The sequence below is a fragment of the Mobula hypostoma genome, chromosome 27 (genome assembly GCF_963921235.1).
Source record: "Mobula hypostoma chromosome 27, sMobHyp1.1, whole genome shotgun sequence".
Classification (NCBI taxonomy): Eukaryota; Metazoa; Chordata; class Chondrichthyes; order Myliobatiformes; family Myliobatidae; genus Mobula; species Mobula hypostoma.
Window position 1 is genome coordinate 18840751 of NC_086123.1, and position 24117 is coordinate 18864867.

The 24117-nt window shown below is 36.8% G+C and overlaps 1 protein-coding gene across 7 annotated transcripts in view; it reads left to right on the forward strand.

Moving 5' to 3' along the window:
- clip1a (CAP-GLY domain containing linker protein 1a) overlaps positions 1–24117 on the forward strand; it is a 153988-nt gene that overhangs the window by 114036 nt on the left and 15835 nt on the right. For 4 of the 7 annotated variants that reach the window (XM_063034136.1, XM_063034133.1, XM_063034135.1 and 1 more), the window contains 3 exons: positions 11046–11166; positions 14631–14683; positions 17011–17031. In XM_063034136.1, coding sequence (XP_062890206.1) covers positions 11046–11166; positions 14631–14683; positions 17011–17031 — 195 coding nt within the window. The remainder of the gene's footprint in view (positions 1–11045; positions 11167–14630; positions 14684–17010; positions 17032–24117) is intronic. The other 3 variants (XM_063034134.1, XM_063034140.1, XM_063034139.1) reach the window with 1 other exon arrangement.

Here is a 24117-nt window from a genome sequence, read left to right on the forward strand (position 1 = left end):
GAAATAGTGATGACGCTTTGTCGTTATATTGTGCTTTTAGCAGAGCTAAATGTCCCAATGCTTTTAACAAAACCATTACCATTAAAAATGCATATGCTTTTGAACCTGAGCCTCAGAAGGATCTACAGCCACAGATGATCAAACGCTTGGGTTTTAAGAAGCATTTTAAGGAGAGAAAAGAGGTGGAGAAATTTAAAAAGTGAGTTACAGAGCTTAGAAAAAGCAGATGAGATCATCACATCTGGTTGTGTAAGGTACAACGTTTGGAATTAAGCAGAGATCATAGAGGATTTGGAGTTAAACAGTCTTGACTTTTTTCTTAAGGTTTGCTTTCCATCCTGGAAAGTAATAATTGTGTGTTGCTGAGGTTCGATCGTATCCTGAATTCTAAGCTTCCCCTGCTATTAAGAGTCAAATGTGAAATAAGTCTGGACGTTCAGAATTTTGCTCCTTGTAAGTGTAAAATTCTTAATAATTCAATCCTAAAGCACCAACATGTAACTATGCTAAAGGATTTTTAATTGGAACAACAAGGTAAAAAATGTAAACAGATTAAACGTTGCTAAAGTTGAGTACAATGGGACTTCTCCCCTGCAGCTGCCGGTGTTATGTTCCCCTAGGAATTGTTTAACGCTAGCACTAAATTTCAGAAATGGAAAATGTTATGTTCCTAACTACAAACAACTTGCAATTAACTAAACAATAAAAATTTGCATTTCTGGCACAGATTGAGATCTTTGACAAGTAATTATTAAATCAATTGTTAGTGTTAGCAGATATTTTTGGTGGAAAAAGAGAATTCCTAGTTTTGAAATAAATACATCACTTTTTGTAAAAATAAATGTCAAATAATCAGATTTTTTTTTAAGCAGTCTATCTTATAATATTTCATGTTTAAAGAAAAAAATGCATAAATCTTTTGCTGTTTGTTCCAATTATCATTTGTATCTTGGTTATTGGCTGCTCATGAAAGGAGCATGAAGGAATAGGGTGAGGCTCAGGCTTATTTGGAAAGGACAGCTTGAACACAGTCCAAATGAGTGTAACATCCTCGTTTGTCTCCTTTGTAAGCAGGGTTTGTATTCTGGGCTCTAAGGATTTTATTCTCAAATTTTCGAAAAGTAAAAAATACAAGAGAGACATCTCAGTATGAAAATCAGTAGAATATTTAGCAGAAACACAATCATGCAGTTGCTTTTGCAGTAGCTCATATCTAATATCACAGTACTTGGTTCTACAAATTTCTTTGTTGGAAATAATTACAGGATATAATTTATTCTGGGTGCAAGAAAAATCCTCTGTTTATAGTCTTGATAAACTGTACTGCTGGGTAATATTTTAGTATATGTATGGTCACACTCTGCTTGATTTCTATTACATAACCTTTCACTGCAACAAAAGTATTTTGCATATTTTAATACTAAATTTTTTTCCTACATTATAACATTAACAAACTAAGTGCTGATTTTTGCAGAAAATGCTGCAGATTGTCTGCTTCACTGTTCTGTCACAGCTGAAGATGCTGATTAGTTAGTGGAGGACATTATGTTGTTTGCACTTTCTGTTTAAGTCGTCTTACTGAATTAACCTCATTGTTAAGCCATCAGTTATTTCAAAACTTTTATCATCAAAATGATAAAAGTAAGGGCAATTGCTTTTCTACCTGAAGGGATAATGGGAAACAAATGGGAACATATCCCAGGCCACATTCATTGCACCAGGAATGCAGAGTAATAATAAACAGAGCCAGATGCCAAACAGTTTTCTCTTCTTTAACTGAGCAAGTAAAATAATAGACACGGTGAGATAAAAAGTAAAGGTGTAGAGCTATAAAATGCTTTGTGTAATTTATGAATGAAGCATGATTCAGCATTGATATACTAAGTGATATTATGCAATCCCTCCATCACTCATTTTCTGAGAGATATAAAGTCAGTGTACTGATTTGTTTTTTTTGATGAAGATGCTGCAATTTAGGAGTAGAAGTTGGTTTTAGTAAATTTCAAATGGAATACCGTATAAGTGCATAATTTACAACTGTTTTATTGATTATCTTGGTTCTATGTTGGCTGAGATTTCACTAGAACTGGATATCAATTACTATATCTTTTGATTTTTAATTTTTACCCAATGCTGCAGAAGTATGGTGTTTCCTGGTATGGTAAAGTCTGTCCATCATCATCTGGACAATTTCTGCTCATCAGGATGTGTTTAAAGCACTGCATTAAGAATTAAACACATTTCTTCAGGTTTAAACTGCACTTCTTGAGCATACTTAAATGAAGCACTTTTTCTCAACTCTGAGCATGCTGGCACTTGTATGTTCATTTGTACACAAAACTGTGTTCATAAACACCAGATGAGGCATCTCGGCTTCATAGGCACGCAGTGCCAGCAGATTTGCATGTTTGTGTTCATGTAGCTATGTGTTATGACTTATCGCTAATTTATCAGGCTGAATGTTTTTTTTAAAATGAAATGAGCTCTATATTTTGTATCAGTTGTTTAAGAATTTAGAAATTGTAGTTTTAATCTTCTTGTGCAGTTTGGATTGTTAAGGCGGCATGGTAGTATAGTTAACTACTGCAGCGTCAGCAACACAAGGTTTTATTACGCCGCTGTCTGTACATTCTCCCCGGGTCCAGGTGCCCCGGTTTCCTCCCACGTTCCAACAACGCACTGGTTAGTGGGTTTAATTGGTTACATCGGTGTAATTAGTTGGCACAGTCTCGTTGGGCTAGAAGGGTCTGTTATCGTACTGTATCTCTAAATCAGGTTTTCCCAACTTTCAATATGCTATGAACCCTTACCATTAACAGAGGTTCGTTTTAAATAATAATAATAAAATTAACATATATTAGATGTGTTACTTAGTAACTAAGTGGCAAGCTTATGGTCAGTTTATACATTAACTATTTGATAGAAAGACATCCATCTTCATCCTCTCTTTATTTGCCCTTGAAACAGCAATATCTTTTGAAAAGTAAGATCTCATTTTAAAAACCCTAAAGGCAGCTTTCGTCTCAGGTTAATTTTTGAAAAAGTGTTTAACTCACTGCACAGCTGTGTACAGATGCACTGAAAAGATGGCAAGTCTTCAAAGGAATTGCCCACGGACTGGAGATGCGTCTGATTGCCAAAGACAACAATGTCAGTTTATAATCCGAGCAGCGTCAATCACCATGACGTGGAAGTGAGGTCAGAATGTGGCACATCTTTTGCAGCTTCATGACACTCAAACAAATCCACGAACAGCATAGCTGAAGCAAAACCACGTGCCAGAGATGGAGCGGCAAAATGAAAATGGCTTATACAAAGCACTAAGTTAGATACAGATGAAGAAAATTCGTATAGATGTGAACAGATCACGTGTAGGGGCTACATTAGGTGCACTCAGGGAAGAGTGTGAAGCTGAGGCTGCCTCGGTAGAGTCGAAGGTGTATGAAGCAGCAGCTGATTTGGACAGTGGTGAGTCTATAATAGAGTCAATCATGCTTTGCAGTCAACACCCAACGCATCTCACTAAAGAAAATGTCCAAAAGCATTTTGGCTGTAAAAAAAAAGGAGAAGCTGTTCACACCGCACAGCCAACATGCCTTTCACATAGTCTGAGTATCGACAGACAAGGTCTACAGCAGCAAAGACCCACAACTCCCCTTCTGCAATTCCATTACAGCAGAAGTCTCAGTCAAGAGTTACAACTGATGTCAATCCCATCTGCGCAGACATGGACAGGCTGAACGTTCATCCATCCTAGGACATATTTGGCAAACCAGCCTCCATTATGCTTTCATTCAGGAGCCTTAGGGCATTAAATTTGGCTTGTTATCTGAGTTGAGACCTAGTCACAGCAGGACTTAAACGTTCAACAAGCAGTCTGCCAGTGACCTGAACTGGAAGTAAAGCTTTTGCAATGCTGTGGAAGGACTAAGTCTCAAATCTAGCAAAGGGCTAGACCTTCTCCATTAGTGCCTTGGTGGGGAATCAATACAACATTCAAACAGAGATGAAGTAATGTACATTAATAATCCAGCTAAGGGTTTACAAATGCTGTGGCAGAGGCTGGACAAATGCTATAGCTCTCCAGAGGCAATTAAAGAATCTTTCTCCAGTAGACCTGATAATTTTCCAAAGTTCTCACACAAAGAACCATAGAATCTACAAGAACTTGCAGGTCTGCTATTGGAACTGCAAGCCTCAGGGTCACCTAATAGGACTAAGTTTCTTGGCTATTGCAAGAGGGATAAACCTCTATAATGATCAATAAGCCAATTGTTTGGAATCAAATGACCGTACCTCGTGAGTCAGGGCTCTGTGTGTCTGCATTCGCACCGACCCCCACCCCTGGCACTCCTCTGTCACCTGTCCTACACCCCCCCCGCAGCGCTCCAACATCCTTTGTTCCCGCCAGATTTACAAACTCTATGTGCCTAAGACTTTGAATGTACTGTAGTTGCGGCCATGTAGCCACTCATGGGCTATTCTGTTCCAAAGAAGTGCCACAGCAGCAAAGCCTTTGGAGCCAGGGGGACAATAAGAAGGATGGAGGGCATGGTCAGAGGATAATAGTGGCTCCAGAGCAATCCAGCCCACTGATTCCGCTGGTCATTGGGTTGGAGGAATAGGATTTATGCAACCTTGAAGCATGTATCACACTCCGTATTTACACTGCTGCAGGAAGTGTATGGGACCATTTCCTTGAGATGTACTACGTCTGATCCCAGGCTCCATTTTACATAATCTTTTTGTTCGTTCAAATTTTCCTTGTGGGCTAGTTACTCTGTACTTTGTATTTTAGCAATTTGTTGTTTTTTATTGTTTTTAAAAATATTTCTGAGGGAGGTTTCTTAAACTAGTATTTAGTAGATTTTTCATCCTGTTTTGAGAGAGAGGCCTTTAAAAATAAATTACAAGTTTAGCAAGCTGTGAGAAAAATCATCACTATTTTTGTTTCGCAATTTAACAAGCTAGTATCCTGCATCCTACAATAAATTCACAACACAGGATTCATACTGAGGCAAGATTCTCTATTACCAAAGCAAATTCTTTCTATTTGACAAGTGATAATTCTCACATGTTGAAGACAAAATTGATATCATATGTGAATCTACTGCAGCTCTGTCTCAATTTAAATGCAAGTCATGTTTCTGAAATTGCATGTGCAGAACCTTATGACTTTCAAACTCTTCATCATGGAGGCCAGATCGTTGTCATTTTAATTGTCTCTTTATATTTAAGATGTGAGAAAATGTGTGAAATCCGTCTGTGCAATCAATGAGCCAAAAGCATTTATGTATTAGAATATATTTCTGTACAGTTTTCATGACTATTCCCTAATTTACCTGAGTACTATATTAGATTGCTCCCACAACTATAAACGTCACATTGAGAGCATTCGTAATAAAGCCTCTACACAATTAACTGCTATCCAACATGATATGGCATACGGATATCAAACCTCTCAGAATAACCATGTTTCCCCAGCATACTTTTGCCTGGTTCAGTATCTATTCCATTATAGAACAGTGCCAACGGTCCATCGAGATTCAGCAAGTTCCATACAGGCCTCTGAACAGTAGCCAGGATGTACAATATGAATTTCAACAGGAAATAGAAAAGCCAAGTAATAAGGGCAATGTTGCAATAGTCATGGGGGAATCTCAATATGTAGGTAGATTGGAACAAATGAAGTTGTTGCTGGATCCCAAGAGGGGGAGCTTGTAGAATGCCTATGAGATGGCTTTGTAGAGCAGCTTGTGGTTGAGCCCACTAGGGGAAAGGCAATTCTGGAATGGATGTTGTGTAATGAACCAAATTTGATGAGGGAGCTTGTGCTAAAGGAACCCTTAGGAGATGGTGATCATATCATGATAGAATTCGCCCTGCAGTTTGAGGAGAGAAGATAACGTCAAATGTATCAATATTACGGTGGGGTCAAGGAAATTAGAGACACGAGAGAAGAGCTGGCCAAGGTTGATTGGTAGGAGACCATAGCAAGGATCATGGCAGAACAGCAGTGGCTGGAGTTTCTGGGGGCAGCTTGGAAGGTGCAGGATAGATACACCTCAGAGATGAGGAAGTATCCTCAAGGAAGGATGAGGCAACTATGGCTGACAAGGAAAGTAAGGGAACATAAAAGGAAAAGGAGAGAGCATATAATATAGCAAAAGTTAGTTGGAAGTTAGGGGATTAGGAAGCTTTTTAAAAAACCATCAGAAGGCAACTAAAAAAGCCATGAGAAGAGAAAAGATGAAATGAAGATAAGCTAGCCAATAATATAAGAGGATATCAAAAAATGTTTTCATATACTGTATATAAAGAGTAAAAGAGAGGTGAGGGTGGATATTAGACCACTGGAAAATGATGCTGGAGAGGTAGTAATGGGGGACACAGAAATGGCAGCCAAACTTAAATATTTTATGAACGAGAAAATCTGCAGATGCTGGAGATCAATAAATAATTTTGCATCAGTCTTCTCTATGGAAGACACTAGCAGTACGCCAGAAATGTGAATGTCGGGGGCAGAAGTGAGTGTAATTGCTATTACTAAGGAGAAGGTGCTTGGGAAGCTAAAAGGTCTGAAGGTAGTTAAGTCACATGGACGAGATGGACTACATCCCATGGATCCAAAGGAGTTAGCTGAAGAGATTGTGGAGGCATTAGTATTAATCTTTCAAGAATCACTAGATGCTGGAATGGTTCAGGAAGAATGGAAAATTACAAATATCACTTCACTCTTTAAGAAGGGAGGAAAGTTAAGAAAGGGAATTATAGCTCAAGTTAGCCTGACTTTGATGGTTGCCAAGATGTTGGAGTTTATTATTAAGGAAGCGGTTTCGGGGTACTGCAAGGCACATGATAAAGTAGGCTAAAGCCAGCATTATTTCCTTGAGAGGAAATCTTGCTTGACAAATCTGTTGGAATTCTTTAAGGAAATAATAGGCAGGATAGACAAAGGTGAGTCAGTTGATGTTGTTTACTTGGATTTTCAGAAGGCCTTTGACAAGGTGCCACAAATGAGGTCAATTAACAAGATAAGTGCCCATGGTATTACAGGAACAATGCTAGAATGGATAGAAGATTGGCTGACTGGCAGGAAACAGAGTGGGAATAAAGGGGGCCTATTCTGGCTGGCTGCTGGTGATGTGGTGTTCTGCAGGGGAATATTTAGGGACTGCTTTTCATGTTATATGTCAATGATTTGGATGATGGAATTGATGGGTTTGTGATTGGTAAAGGGGCAGGTGTGTTGAGGAAGCAGGGAGGCTGCAGAAGGATTTGGACAGATTAGGGGAATGGGCAAGTAAATGGCAGATGGCAAAAAAGTTATAGAGAAGTGTATGGTCATGCACTTTGCTAGAAGGAATAAAGGCATAGACTATTTTGTAAACGTGGATAAAATTCAAAAATCAAAGATGCAAAGGGGCTTGAGTCCCAGTGCAGGATTCCCTAAAGTTGAACTTACAGGTTGAGGCAGTGGTAAGGAAGCAGATGTTGTGTTAGCATTCATTTTGAGAGGACTGGATGTAATGCTGAGGCTTTATAAGGCATTGGTCAGACTGCAGTTTGATTGCTGTGAGCAGTTTTGGGCACTCTATCTCAGAAAAGATGTGCTAGCATTGGAGAGGTTCCAGAGGAAGTTCGTGAGTGATGGGAATGAAAGGGTTAACATGAGTGTTTGGCTCTGGCCTTCTGGAGTTTAGAAGAATGGGGGAGGAAGGATCTCACTAAAACCTATTGAATATTGAAAGGTTTAGGTAGAGTGGATGTGGAGAGGACGTTTCCCATAGTGGGAGAGTCTAGGACCAGAGGGCGCAACCTCAGAATAGATTTAGAACTGAAATGAGAAAGAACTTTTTTTTTTAGCCAGAAGTAGTGAATCTGTGGAATTCATTACCACAACTGCAGAGGTCAAGTCAATGAGTGTATTTAAAGCAGAGTTTGATAGGTTCCAGGTTAGTCAGGGCGTCAAAGGTTATGGTGAGAAGGCAGGAGAATGGGGTTGGCCTATTTCTGCTTCTATGTCTTGTGGTCTATCTCTCTGGCATCATTTTGAGTAATGTTTGATCACAAATGCAAGGACTGATGGAAGTCACTTCACTATCAACTGATAACTGAAATCTCAAGCATACAGAGAGCTAAGAGTATCAGAGGTTGTGGTTAATAACTTTGGAAGCCTGAACAAAACCCAAGGGTGGTAAATGAGTGGACTGACCCAGTGGGAAAGTTCTGATCTGTTGCTGCAGCATTTTGCACTAAATGTTACTTCAGAGTATCACATAGCCCTATGTAAATGCACTGTCCACCAAGCAGTACAGTGTTTGATTTTTGGATGAGATTGAAAACGCTGATGAGATAGATAATCTTAGATTTAAAATTGATATCTGATGTCAAATAAAACAAAAAGCCATCTCCAGGTAAATGCCCAGTCAGAGTAACCTCTTTGTCATTTAAGGGTTAAATTTCACATCTGTCTTTTTTTTAAAAAAGCTCTTTGGGTACTTCTCCCTAGAATCGTCACCTTTGGCTCAGCTGTTGTGCATGGTTTAGAACAATGCAAGTTGATTGTACGTAAATAATTTGACAGAATGTTGCTCCCATGTTGAAACTCAGCACAACAAATCTTATCGGAAAATACAGGTGGTTCTGTAAATGGAACCAGTTTTAACGCCTTGTGTGAATTCAGACTTGTAAGTCCACCTTTCCAGCCAGCAAACCTCTTTGTACTTCGGGCAGCGATCAACTGAGATTCCTTAGTATATTTCTGAATAAATTTGTTTGCAATTTTTTTTAATTATTTAGAATATATTAGTTTACATAATTTTAATTATTTCATTTCAGTTTTTTTTTCATTGCTTCTAGATGTCAGAAGTATTTCAAACAGCCTGCAAAGCTGGTGTCAGGCCTTAGCCTAATGTAGGAGATTTTCTCAGCAGCTTTCTGACTTGCTCTGTAAACCCATTTGACCAGCTTACATTTCATGAGATGGTAAACTTTGCTATTTCAGTGTAGACACGCTTGGCCAGCAAATTACCTGTTTGAATTTGAATCTGGTGAATACAAAGCAATGAAGAAACTGAGCAACAAGTTCAGCCTATTTGCCTTATTCAGCAAAATTAGGACCATTTTCTTAAACCGCACCAGTGAATGTGGTCCATGTTCCTGTATTCATGTTCGAGGTTTTCCTTACACATTGCAAGTGTCGTCCACAATTCCCCTATAATTTCTCTGCCTTTGTACGTGCTGCTCAGGCATACATAAGCCCACAAGAAACTTTTCCTCTTCCCATTTTGATGCTTTGCCTCTGCTTGATGACATACAAAGCTTGGGAGTTCTCCATATGCAGAATGAAGATTGTAAATTTCCACCTCTCCTCAGGTTTTTATCTAAGATCAGTTCCCAAACTGGTGTAAGTTGAGCAGGACCATGTTCCCACTTCAGAAGATATAATTGTGTTCCTTTTCACTTCATTCAATGATGGTAATTTAATTTGGTTTCTTGCTTAAAAATTTCTATCTTTTTAATAATGGATTAAAAGTCACCTCAGTCTTTCAGTAGAACATTGTTCTTTGCCCATGCCTATACCCTTGCCGTGAAATGATCCTTTCTGAAGCCTTTCTGCTCTTTTGTGAACTATCATCTCCTTCTCTGTTGATTATGCTTTCAACTGACTTATTAATTTCCCATTATTACCTGGTTTCTGCTTTTCATTGAGGCTATAAGAAGCACCCACCTTCTTCCTCGGGTTGTATTCATTGGTTTGTCTCAGTATTCCGCACTGAGGTATCTTCCTTTTCCTGAGCTGACATTTTGACATGTGAGTCAGTCTTTTGGTGAAAATTTTGTGTCTCTGTCTCTGCTTAGTTTCAGATTTGCGACCAGTACGGTTGACTTTTTATTTTCTTACTATTATTTTCATGTTTCTACACTGCTTCCTACCCACACCCCTCCCCCAGTGCCCAGCAAATCATGGGTGTCTGCATATTCAAGTGTACGTGTCTGTCTCTGCATCACCTTACAGATCTGGATTTCTATTGAGCATATTGAGGTCACTAAGACTGCTCTATTTGTGGGGTTGTACTGCCCTCTCCACCTTGTTTGCCAAATTCTGGTCTAAGATCACTTATCTGACGCATTCTTTGTTTTACAGTTTTGAACTGTGTGTATTTTTGTATCTGATTTCAGATTTGATTTTTTTCCCCTTTGTATTTTATTCACTATTCGTTCACAGGTAAAATTTAATACTGCCTTTACCATTTTATTTTAACTTTTTTTTTCAGTCTCTGCTGTTTATCATTGCCAAGCAGTGTCAGGCTTTTTGCCAGTGCTCTAAAATGACTGGTCCTCATGCTTTACCATTTCCCACGTCCTTCCTAACTATCTCCCTACGAAAGCTTTTGCTCTCCTCCCACATCTTGCCAGCAATTCTGTCTGAGGTCAGTAAATTACCACATGACGAGCAGTGGGACATGGTACATTATACTTCACCATTTTGTGTCCTGGTGATTCAGTACACATATCTGCTTGTACTACAGGGAGAAAACTGTATCTTTTTAATGGTTTAGTACATTGGAATCATTTTAAAACATAGATTATGAACTGTGAGATGAATTATTCAAACATGCAGCTTTTCAAAAATATTCTCATTATATTAATGTTAGACAAAATAAATATGCATGTTTTACATGAAAATTGAAATTTATATCAAACGTGCTTTTTTTAAGATGTAATTTGCAGGAATCAGTTACTAATAATGATGAATAAGTAAAGCTTCCAAAATAATTCTAAAAATATTTCTGCTCCTGTTATCATTTATGAGCTGGTAACTCCCTGGACATTTGAGTTTTATGGTTCCTAAACTCATGGTTTATTTTTGCATAATTTGGATCCTTAACAATGAAAGCTTATTTTGCACATCTCACGTTAGATTAGCATGTGACCTAGAAACATTTTAAAGATATGATGCTGATCCTCTCCCACTGTTTCTTTGCTTCACTCTCATCAGTGGTTACTATAGTAACCCTGTACTCACTTTGCCTTTGCAGAGAGGAGCTGAAGCTGGCAGCAGCCCAGAAGTCCCAGCAGCTGGCAGCACTACATGAGGAAAACAGCAAACTGGCAAGTGAGCTGGGTAAGAGCAAGGACGAAGTCACCAGCCATCAAAAGGTAAGGAACTTTTATTTCTCTTCCTCACAGCAATTTTTGGAATTTCAAAATTTGTAGTTTTGATACATGTTAAACTCTGATTTATCATTTTTTTGCATTCTTATTTACCTCAGCAAACCTTTTAAATGTAATAAAGGGAAGCAGTTTTACTAAATACAGTGTGTCAGTTTATACATTTAAATAGTTAATCTAGTCAAAAACTTTATTTTTTGGTAACCTAAGCGCTTTGGAATTAGGATATCCATAACCACAGCCCATACAGGTTGTTACCCCTAGCAACGCGTATGCATGTGCATCGATTTACATAAATCAGTTTCTACTTTACTGTGTTTACTAATTTCTTGATATTGTAATATCTCCACTGAGAAATATGTTTGGTTTTTTTCCTCTAGTTTTGACCTAGGTTAGCTCCTTAAGCAATATCTTGACTTAAATTCTCATCTTCGTTTTTAACTCTCTCCAAGGCCATCATCCTTCTCATTTCTATAATCCCCTATGGCCCTACTACCCTCTAAGATACTTGGCTGCTATTGGCCTCTTGACCAACTATGAACTTAAGACCTTAAGACATGGGAGCAGAATTAGGCCATTCATCCCGTCAAGTTTGTTGGGCGTAATTGCTACATCTTCAGCAGCCAAGCCCCAAGCTGTGGATTTCTGTTTTGATTTGTTCTGCCCCTTCAATTATTTCAAAGTTTAGAACTCCTTTTTCTAAAAAAAAAACCTGTTTGACCAAGCTGAACTAACTACTGAGGCTGGGTTCTCAGATTTGGAAAAATAAAGCTTATGTGAAGTGCATTGAGACAATTTGCTATATTACAAGTTCTATATAAATGCATGTTGTTATTTTCAATTTAGGTTATTAGTACACATTGTTTACATTGACCTACAGAAATATGATTGGTTATGTGTAGGCACATGGTAACTTGCAGCTATCATTGAAGTCCATTTTTAAAATTTCTACGTTAAAAAATTTTTAACTTTTAAAATAGAAATAAAAGTGCTAATTTTGTTTTATTTCATTGATTTAGGAAACTTTGTAAACTAATGGAATAGAGTCATGTATTTTTGAAGCCAACTTTTAAAATTAGCCATAAATTTATGAGAGACCTCAATATAATAAATAGGAAGGATACATTTCCCTAAATAGCAGGAATAAAAACTGGGGCATAAGGTAAAAAGGAATTGGGAGAGAGAGAAGATGAAGAGCATTCCACTCAGAGGGTGGTGGGATCTATAACTCACTGCCTGAAATGGTAATGGAGACAGAAATACTCATCATATTTAAACAATATTTGGATGTATACCTGAAGAGCTGAGACCTATAGAGCTACTAACCTCATACTGAAAGAGCTCCTTTTTTTTTGACTAACACAGATATGGTGAATTGAATGCCCTATTTTTTTGAAAGCTGTGAATTTTCTGTGATTCCATGATTTAAGATTCAAGTACATTCACTACCAAAGAATGTATAAACTATAAAACCTTGAGATTTGCTTATCAGCATTTCTCTTGGGCAAAACTTAATTTGTAGCAAAACATCAGATGAGTCAGGTTAGCACATTGTGTACCATTAGCATAACCCAACCAAGTTACGAATCAAAGTAAAACTCTTATGGGTTTTACCTTGTTAAAGTTAACCATGATGATAGTTATAAAAGTATACCCTGAGTTCCAAATATTTTCTATATCCCAGTTGGTGTCACAAGAATGAACATTAAAATATTCAACCATCTTTCATTATTTAGACTTGTTTGCACTAAAATTGATAACAGAAAACCAAAGATAAATGATTTAAAAATCATGTTTCATTATCTAACCTCAGAATTGCTATGGTTAACTGTCATAATCCAGCATAGAATAGCAGGCAGTGAGTTATTGAAAAATTCAAGCAATGCAGTTCTCTCCAAGGTTTTTTTTCCAATGTTTTTGAGTACCATTAAATTGTACATCACCCTATCATTGCCTGTTTTATTGAAGTCTCTAAGTAGACTTGAACTGTCAAAAACTTTATTCTTTTGTGGCATGATTACATGAAAAAAATAGAGTATTTTAGAATCTTAAGATGAAAGGTTTATATTTTTGATCCATTGCAATATCTTGTACTTACTCACTGGTTTGATTCAGGTACAGATTTCTCCTGAATGTCACAGCCAATTCTAAAAATTAACAAATTCTCTTCTTTATCACGTGATAGAATTAATATTTTAAGATAGCATTGTATTCTAACTTACTAAAACAATTCTAGTTAAATTGTTCACTTGCAGTGTAACTTGTTATGCACCTAAGAAAAGGTCCCTTATTTTGTTATCCTGTGTGACCTGTGTATTTATTAGCTGTCCATGCCCCTATCAAAATATATTGTACTTTACCCTGTTAAATTACAATTACAATTTGACCAACAATTTACCCCAATCATTTGCCAGAGCCCCACCCTGATAATCTCCCCAAATCCTCTGAGCGTCCCTAACCCACCATTATGTAATTTCACTCTAGTCTCGTGCTGTTGTTCCATTACCCAAGATATTGCTTGGGAACCCCTTTATAGTTTCAATTATAGTTACAGAAACATAGAAAATAGAATCAGAAGTAGTTTACCAACCAGCTTGGGCCTATCAGTTTGAGCATGGGGACCATCCACTTCATTGCCTTGTTTCCATCTTCAGGCTGTGACCCACCTGATTCTGTTATCAAGTTGTTTCGTTGGCCAACATTTTCCCTTCAACAAAACGGATCAGTTGATTATCCATGTTATCGTTACTTCATAGATTCTATTCTTTAAATGTTGATTACTACCCTCCAAATATATGAAATGTTTTGAGAAAAGTTGATTTCATAAAATATTACATAATACTCTTGATTAGTATATTAAATGTAATTGTTTTTGCAATATTATTCAGTTTGTCAGTAACTTGTATCCATTGCCTTGTGATATTTGCCATGTGAGCACAGTTTTAATTTCTTGTAGACTTGGCTGAATTCTAGGAAAACTGCATCTGTTGTGGAAATGGTGTACCACTGGGAATCAATCTGACACATTTAGCATATATGCCACTTTATCTGCATCTTTGCGGTTTCATAGGAAGCTAAAGTGCAAGTTATATTTGAACTCGGATTTTTAAAAAAATTATATTTTGGCTTGATATTAGTGCTACTTTCTTTGCTTAACATAAATGTGCCTACTTTGTTCTTTTGCATTTCTCTTACAAGCCTAAATACATATATGCAGGAATGAAAACAATATTGTATATGTGTTCCTACTCTTCTGTCTTGTACTTTGCTATTGAAGTACTGCATTTAAGAATTAAGTGATTACTAAGATTATAAACATTATTAAATTACTGGTTTTGGATTTATAATTTTATGTACTCTCCAGAGTTTAGATAATTCAAAACTCTGTGTAGGCTGCTCCCCTTAAAGCTTTGGCAATAAAGTTTCCAGCAATTTTTTTTTTCCAATTTCAGCTCGAAGAGGAGCGGTCTGCACTTAATAATCAACTGCTAGAAATGAAAAAGAGGTAAGCTCTCCAAATTCTGTAATACAAAGTATTTCTTTTCTGGTGAAATCGCAGGCTAATCAGATAGGCTGCTGACTAGTGCGGAAGCATTTTAACTGTCAAATCAGCATGAATGGCTGTCAGTGGAGTAAATTACATTTACAACTCCCCACTAGGTGCATACTACTTTTTACTTAATAATTTCACATAATTTTATAAATTGGTTAATAAAAAACATTCAATTTTAACTAGAATGAGCTACTTCGGCATTTTTATTTTGAATAAAGGCAGTAAATGGGGCTTTTGGAGTCACTATATGAAGTATGATTTCAAATTGCAGAAATATTAATCAAAAGTTGGTTTTCATTTGCAAGCCTCTGCCTTCATGAGAGGTCTGTTATTACTATTATTAGAATCAGGATGGGCTTGTTGAATTAATGCTTTGGGAGCAGAAAGGATATTACTGTTTTCTTGGCGACTGGGCTATTAGGTTTAGCATGATTTAAACTATCTATTCACATAGTGTTACTGAAATTAGAGCATCATCACTGCACAGCTTGTATTTTTATGGAAAACACATTTTCAGTTTTTTCCTGGAGACAGTGTCTGTTAAAGAACCCTATTTTAAATCTAATGTGTGACCTCTTTACCCTTCACGATCTTTCAGTAATTCTAGATCATTGTTTAGTTGTTCTTTGCTAAGAAACTGTGAAATAGTTTTTTAAATCTTTATAATGTAAATTGTAGTTGAACTTCCTGATTTTAATATAATTTCCATTTTTCAAATAGCTCATTGTAAAAGTAAATATATGAATTAATTTAGCAAAATAAAATTAAGTTAAACATTCTAATAATTTTAAGCTGAATTACCACTACCAAATGCACATAAACTTTTATAAGATGTTGCCAAGTTGAGGAGACCCAAGCAATTTGATTGTTAACAATTAACTATTAAATGTGGGAAGGATTAGAGAACGTTAGCATCTTTCCAGTAAATTAATTGAAATTACTAGTAAATTTCAAATTTATTGTTAAGTTATTACTTACTGAATAAAATAAGCAGACGTATTTGACTGCACACAGCTGTCTTTTGTACTGTATTTGATTATAGAATTGACTTGTTTAAAACAAATCCAAAAACAATTCCTTATGCCATGACCCAGATCTTGCATGAACTGAAATTCAAATTAAAACCTTACTGTAAAAAGAATGCAGGTGCTCCTCAATAATACAGGTAGTATGAGCTTACATGGCATGTGAATAGTGGATATGTTGAATAATGTTCTTCAATTTTTTAAGGACATAATCTTATAATAGCTACTTAGTTTGGACCTGGACTACATGCAAGTTGCTAATCATAGAAAAGTAGAACAGTCTTATGAGGCTGTTATAGTTTTATCCAGGGTGCATTTTTTGAAGAAGATGGGGGATAAGTTGAGTTCAGTGACAATCTTAGCAAAGCAAGGTCAAATACTAAAGTGTGAATTCCGTTTCCAAAGATTTTTGAGACTGGGTTCAGTCCTATTTTAAAATTGCAGCTGGGTAAATATTGATGACTACTGAAAGCCCTTACAGACTTTTTTTTCTTTGTTGTTGCATTGAAAAGGTCAGCAACAACATTTTTCAGAACAGTTTTTTGTCCTAAAATTATACTTTGCATTGAGTCATGCAGTATTGTTTCAGAGCCCAATTAGAAGTAACCCAGAGCAGTAAGACTGTGCATGTTCATGGTACTGTCACGAAAAATACAAATTCTACGCCTTTTTATGTTTGCTGAGGAAATTATACACAACCACTCAACTCACATTGTTAAAAGAGAATTTATAAATGTTTAGAAGCACAACACTTATAGCCTCTGACAGTCAAGAATAAACTTGTAAATGAAAATGTGCCTTTTAAATGAAATTATTTGAATGTTAATCTTTGAAAGCTAAATATTATTTTATTGAACATTGACCTTTGTTTTTGTGCTAACGCAAGCTTGTCAAACAAGTCGCTGTGGCTTGCAAAGTTTCATTGTCTCTTTGCATTACTTACAAAGCCTCATCTCACTCCTCTCTCTCTCCTAATTTTGCTGTCCTTGCTAAATCTGTCTGTCTTTGATGGTAAGACTGAAAAAAGTCTATCCACGTTACAATAAGTAGCCAAAATCAATCAACCCATAATTTTTGTACATACTATGGCTGCAACCTTCCTTTACCATGTCTTGCTTCTGTGTGAATTATTTCAAGCAATTTTTTAACGAAATAAACCATTTAATGCGGAATTATGTAACTTCCTGGATTGTAATTTGCATTTTTTTCTTCCATGTTTCTAACTTGTGCTTCTTGTTATCTTGCATTTTAAAGCTTGCCCAATAACACTTTAAGGTATTTGCTTCATGACTAGACTTTTTTCTTACTTTAACAGTAAGAGGAGAATCTGGGTGATGCAAGGAACCTTTTGAAACAATTTACACAAACAAAAACACTCTGAAATTAGTTTTTAGATAAGTTTCAAAAGCTAGCCTAAATGTAGCCATTGTTTGGGATTCCTGTGCAGTTGCCATCTTAAGCCATCTAATCAGATCTACATAGCTACAATCATAGAAATCTGTTTAAATTGGTCTAGTATAAAAACTATGCATCATAGCAACATACTTTAACAATAATTTACTATTAGAAGCTTTTAGTGTTTTTTTACATATTGATCTTTGTTAATATAACTTCAGTACATGCTAGTGAAAATTTTCAAAAAGATAGAAATATTCTATTTAATGTAAATATCAAATACCAAAATAATGTAGCCTATCAGATTTCCCTCTTGTAGACAATATAAAGCCAACCTAAGACAGACTCCATCTACCTTTTTAATCGTTTGACAGCAAGTCTGGTGAAGCTCTGCTGTAACCAGCAGAGTAAACAAAGCTGCACAGTTTTTTCATGTAAAGTTCATTTTTGAAACTTGCCCTGTTATTTTCATATTTTGTCATTGGTATAAAAACCCATCTTGTTTTTGCTCACCCTGCGTCAACTGGCCTGTGAGACTCCAATATGGTTGAGTGTTAACAGTCCTCTGAAATAGTCTATCAAACCACTCTGTTCAGAAGAGAATTATGAATGCCAGTGAACCTGTCTGTAAATATATTTTTAAAAAATACATTCAGCCTTGACTGGGGAGCAGAATCACTGATTAATGCTCAAGGAGTCCTTGAGCAAGCGTGTTTAGGCCATCTGTTTAGTTTGAGAGTGCACAACATAAAATATCAGTGTAATAATAACTTAAAAGACAAATAGTATCATTTGTAAGCTATTTAACCCTTGATTTGCTTGGCAAGTCAGCAAAAAAACTTTGCTTCTGTTGACATTTCTTAGCCCCACATCGAGATTCTGACTTTGCACTATTGACCAAAGCAATTTCTGTTTGGTGTCATCAATCCCAGATAGATCTGATGGAATTGCACCCCATTACCATTAGGAAGTTTAGAATTCCACATATAAGCCTGTGTGTGGATAAAGATCCTGACCTTTCAGGGAAATGTCTTAGTGATTTTCCAGTTGTGCACCAACTTCGGGCTCTTCATAGAGTCCAGTGGCAGTGGACCAACTCGCCCTGTGTCAGATTAGAAATGGTTCAAGTACACAAACTCCATTCATTTCAATAAAGAGGAATGGCTATGGGAGAGAGGGCAAGTTTCAGATAATTTATTATTTTTAATTGAGTTAAATAATTCTTGGGGATTTTCTAATGCTCTGAAGTGTTAATGTTTATTTTTCTTGCTAATTTTTATCATTGTTAGTCTTGCAACTAATTCTTGAGTTTGACTGTCTGAGCTAGCTTGCAAAATGAAATTTTAGCGCTGTAACAGGAAAGGACGGTTCCTACAGTACTGCTTTCATTGGGTGGTTCTCTTTACAGATAGCCATGAGGTGAGATGCTCAGGTAATGAATCAGCTGCTTTAGGGTTAGTAAATGTTTATGGGCAGGAATGGTCAAAAGAAAGTAAAGTTAAACCTGTCTTATTCACATTTTCATCTGTAGTTATTCAAGGTGGTATTCTCGTACAAATAAACTGTTTCTCGTTGATCCATTTTATCAACCATGATTGTAAACCAATGGATGTTAGTTTCTATATAATCTTTTGATCTTTAACACTTTTAAAATATGTTAAATGCCCATGCCAGGATTCCTGTTTTAAAAAAGAATCATTGCTAAAGTTGTACCTGTATGTTCAGTTTTATTTGTTGCTCTGCTTCATTGCTTTCTCAATAATTAAATAATCTCATTAACCAAAGTTATTTATATAAAACACAGTAGCGTAGCAGTTAGTGCAATGCTATTGCAGCTCGGGTTGTCGGAGTTCAGTTCCAACGTCCTCTGTAAGAAAGTTTGTATGTTCTTCACATGTGCGCATGGGTTTCCTCCAGGTGCTCTGATTTCCTCCCACAATCCAAACACTTACTGGTCACTAGGTTAATTGGTCATTGTAAATTGTCCAGGATTGGGGTCAGGTTAAATCAGTGGGTTGCTGGGCAGTATATCTCATTGGGCCAGAAAGGCCTGTTCTATACTGTATCTATAAATAATAAAATCTATTAAAGTATATTCAGAACATTTCTCCAAACATACAAATCTGTAGCAAACTAGCAGACATAAAATGCACTACTTGTTTACTTGTGCAGCAATACTAATTCTATTGATAACAATTGACTATCCATAAAATGGCAGCTATAGTTCAGAAAGGATTGACATCTTTGTGAATTAAAACAACAGAACCAAATTATTGATTTACACTAAGTCGTTCCCTGCTTTTGACACCTTTGTTGCACATGAATGCAACCATTCCAAAGCATTTTCGTATCTTCCCCTTACTGAACTTCAGGTCATCAAGAACTCTGGTAGCAATTTCCTAATCCGTGTCAAATTCCTGTTCACCCAGCATTTCCATAATTGGATGACCACTGTTAGTTCAGTTAAGCAATTCCATTATCAACCTTGTTTTCAAATTCCTCGTAACTTTAACAATTCAGTATTCGCCCCAACTCGTTTAGTTGTGTAACTCTCCAAAATGTCTGGCCTCTCTGAACTAAATTACTTCATTGTCATTAGCCAAATCCCTCCCAGAACTTTTGCATATCTCCATTCCTCTTTCATTTAAGATACTCCAAAAAAATATATATATACTTTAACTACGCTTTTGGTCTTCTACACTAAGTTCTTCTCGGATGGTTTGTCATCAGACTTGGATTTAATACTGTTCCTGCTATTTGGACAGATTTGGAAACTTAAAGAGCAAACTGTTTTGTTCTTTATTTATAAAAATAAAGGGGGGGGTTGTGATCCATCAATCTTCCCTTTCTGTATTGTCAATGTTAGATCAGGAAATACTTTGGATCTAAAAAGATACATGGGCAACTTGACCGATTGACTAGACTTATTCCAGGTCTGCGAGGTTTGAGCTTTGAAGAAAGATTGAAGGAATTAAATCTTTTTAGCCTAAGTAGACGTAGAATGAGAGGAGACATGATAGAGGTGTTCAAAACCATCACAGGTATAAGTAAAGTGGATGCCAGCTGCTACTTCAAAATTAATCCATCATCAAGGACACGGGGCCATAGGTGGAGTCTGGTTAAAGGGAGATTTCAGACTAACATCAGGAAGCATTTCTTTACACAGTGAATTGTGGACACATGGAACAAACTGCCGAGTTGTGTAGTTGAGAGTAGTACCTTTAGATACTTACAAATCTAAACTCGATAGTTATTTCAGCACACTATGTGAATAGGAATTTGGCAAGCTTTGTTGGGCCGAATGGCCTGTTCCTGTCAAACGTTTTTTAAAGTTCTAATGATTGAAGATGGGCATGCTGAGGTATTTATTACAAATTAGGGCATTTTAATTTTCACTGAAGCTCTCTCAAAATGCTGTATGAGCTCAACAGGCCAAGCAGCATCTATAGAAAAAAGTAACTGTCGATGTTTCGTGCTGAGACCCTTCATTCTCAGCCCGAAACAGCGACTGTTTACTCTTTTCCATAGAAGCTGCCTGGCCTGCTGAATTCCACTGCTGAATTTTGTGTGTATTGCTATGGATGTCCAGCATCTGCAGATTTTATTGTGCTTGTTAATCTACAGTGAGTTTTGTTGCAAGTGTCCTGTTAATCATATTTAAACTCAGCTATGATTATTTTTTCATTAACTTCTTCCAGTTGTTTTTGGAATAATATTCTGAAGAAAATCTTTGCTTTTATTTGCATAAATATTCTGACTTTGAGCTGACTTGCCCAGCATGCAGATAATTAAATTTTATTTTGGTACCTTATAAGAAGAGTGAGTTCAATTTTTGCCATCTTAAAATTAAAACTGACTTTCAGATTTTTAGGAATGCTCTGATATTTTGGCAGTCAGGACTTCAATCTTTTAGCCTTTTTTCTTTTCCAAGGATTCTATTCTTTAGCAAAGATAAAAATAAACCATCAGCATGTGTGGATTCATTTAATTATAAATGTACTTTGGAATTTTAATACAATTATAGAAAACAAGTATGAGATCAGACAGCAGTCCCAGTACCCCAACAGCAAGTGCTAAACTGGCATAGCTTCAAATGGAATTAAGCTTCCCCACTACATTGTACTGTGAAATTGGTAATTCTTCAAGTTTGCAGAAGGAATTTGCAATCGTATTACCTATTGATATATAAACGTAATACTATAATTTTGTTAAATGCATCCTCCTTTCCTCCCTTGAGTTTATTTCATCCATTCACCAATTCCCTGAAATAAATTGGACAGGTAGACTACAACAGTGAGGTTTTGCTAAAATTATTGGAAGTCAATAATCCCAGCCCCAGGAGTTCCGGAGAGCAGTATGTTAGACCCTACCAACTTCAGCTGCTGCATCCATGTTGTGCCTGCTGAACAAACGTTGAAAGTGGGATTGCATGCTGGTGATTGAAAAGTGTTCAGTCCCGTTTGGCATTAGACATTTGTGAGCAGCTAGACATGGTCGATGTTCAGGAATGGACTGATCACAAAAGTACCAGGCAACATCCATCTCCAGCAAGCAAGAGTCTGACCACCTATACTTGATATTCATCACCTAGTCCCCATCTTCCACACTGAGTAAAGACTCTGTTAGAATAGGTATGTGAACTCTTGGCTTTGAGTTAGAAGATGTGTATTCTGCATCAACTCACCAGCCTTTCCACTGTCTACGTGGCAGAAATTAGGAGAAAAGTCAAGTCAAATTTATTTATAAAGCACATTTAAAAACAACCCATATTGACCAAAGTGCTGTACAATCCATAACAGGTAGCTATAATCACAAATACAAGAAACACAGATATAAACAACAAGGCACACAGCTTATAGGCACAAAATAAACAACACATGAGCCTAAGCACAAGCCAAAAATCAGCCACATCAGGAAGATTCAACGCTAGTGAATGAAGGTAAGTTTTGAGCCTGGACTTAAAAGAGTCAGTGGAGGGGGCAGATCTGATAGGGAGGGGAATGCTGGGGAACAGGGAGAGGAATAATGACATGCACTCCAATTGCCTGGCAGAATGCAGCTCCAACAAGACTTGAGAAACGAATTAATGCTTGATTAGCACTCCTTTCCTTTATTGCCTTTATCATCTGCAAAATACCCTGCCTTTATTTGGTGACACTACTCTGGCAGCACCTCGTTAACAAGAAGGCAGCAAGCTCAAGGAAACACTGACACTCTCAGGCTCTCAACCTGTCCAAAAAACAGCATTTAGGCTTTTAAATACTTCACTGTGCTTCCTCCATTACTGGATCCAAATCCTGGAATTCCCTGCTCAGTAGCACAGAAGGAATACATTCTCAAGAAGAACTATTGGAGCTCCAAACAGTAGTTCAACACCATGTTCTGGAGGTATATAGGGATAAAAGAGGCCTTTCTAATAATATCCACTTCCAAAGCAAATCAATAAATGACAAAATAATATAAAGCATTACCACAAGTTGAAGACTGAGATTATGTTAATTCACATCCCATATTTATTTTCATGGGAGGAAAGTTACTGCTTCCAGAGAACAAATCTGGGAATGAATGAAAAAATTCAAACCATGACTCGAACCCAGTTCAATCTGATCACTACTTAATGTAGTGAATGGCTCCCCTTGCCACTGAACTTGAACGGTATCAAGCTAATTCCTTGAATGTTGATCGCACTAGACATTGTAATGTGTAATACAAAATTTGAAACTCAGTGCCTCGTGCTGTACCTGGAACTAACAAGTGGTCAAAGTGGAAAAATATATTCTTCCCCAATATTGATAGTCCTTGTCCTCGAGGATATAAAATGCCAAACATGTCAGCATTTTGTCTGGTTGCATTACCATGTATAATTTTGAAATGCAGTAGTTGAGGAAGGTGGCTCATTTCATTCCCAAGGGCTTCAGAGATGCTCAATAAGTTTTTTTTTCCTCTCATTTAATTCACATGCTACATATTATTTTCTAAATTACACTAGTAAAGCATTATTCAATTGATGTAAAAAGAAGCAAATGTTGTAGCCTATCACTACATTGGGACAGTGATTTCACCCACTCTGCATTTCAGACATTGCCAATGATTTTTTCAGTTCTCCCATGAGAAAACTACTTTCTTTTGTTTAACCCCAAGTGCTATAAACATATTTTTATTTTCAAAAGTTGCACTCTTGTAATTCTGCCAGAGTCAGGAGAGAGAGAATGCCATAAGAGCTGGTGTTCTAAAACAGCTTGCCAAATCGCAGGTGATTAACCAGCTTTGCACTGGGGGATAAAAAGAAATGGCAATATAGGCCACTTACAACAAGCATTGTGTTCTTTTTGCTGTAAAACCCAGGTTCTCCGCTTAATTTTCTCATTCCTGATAGCATGAAAATCAATTTAGCAGTTTATATTGCCATCTCCGCTCAAAGAATTGGTTTCATTTCGTTTAGCATGTTATGTGTCTCAATGATCCTTCACTTTACCTGCTGAATCTGAATGTTTCCCCTACCAAGCTAAAATTGTGTAAACGTGATTATTCATAGTCCTTGTTGTTTGCAATCCACTGTCGGTGCCATTTGCAAAGAGGGAGCACGCAGATATGAGCTAGATTCACAACGGATACTCATTTGCATGCCCCAATAATTGCAATTGCAGCACTATGCATGCAATCATTGTTGCTTGGCATCATGTCTGTGCCTTTCATGGATGACAGATTATGACTTTAAATAAGTGTGCAGGCTGGTGTTAAATTAGCATCTTAACTGTAAGATACACAAACTTTGTTGAATTGAGCAGTGTTGTGCTTCACGAATATTGTGTATATAATCATTGGTATGCAAAACCATGCATGTTCATTTATCTATAAATGGAGTTTGGTGTCAGTGTGGCCAGAACCACTGTGGAATAGTTTTTGTGTCTTGCTGCAGTTCATAAAATGTCACATTATTGACACAACAATCTGAAGATGTAAGTA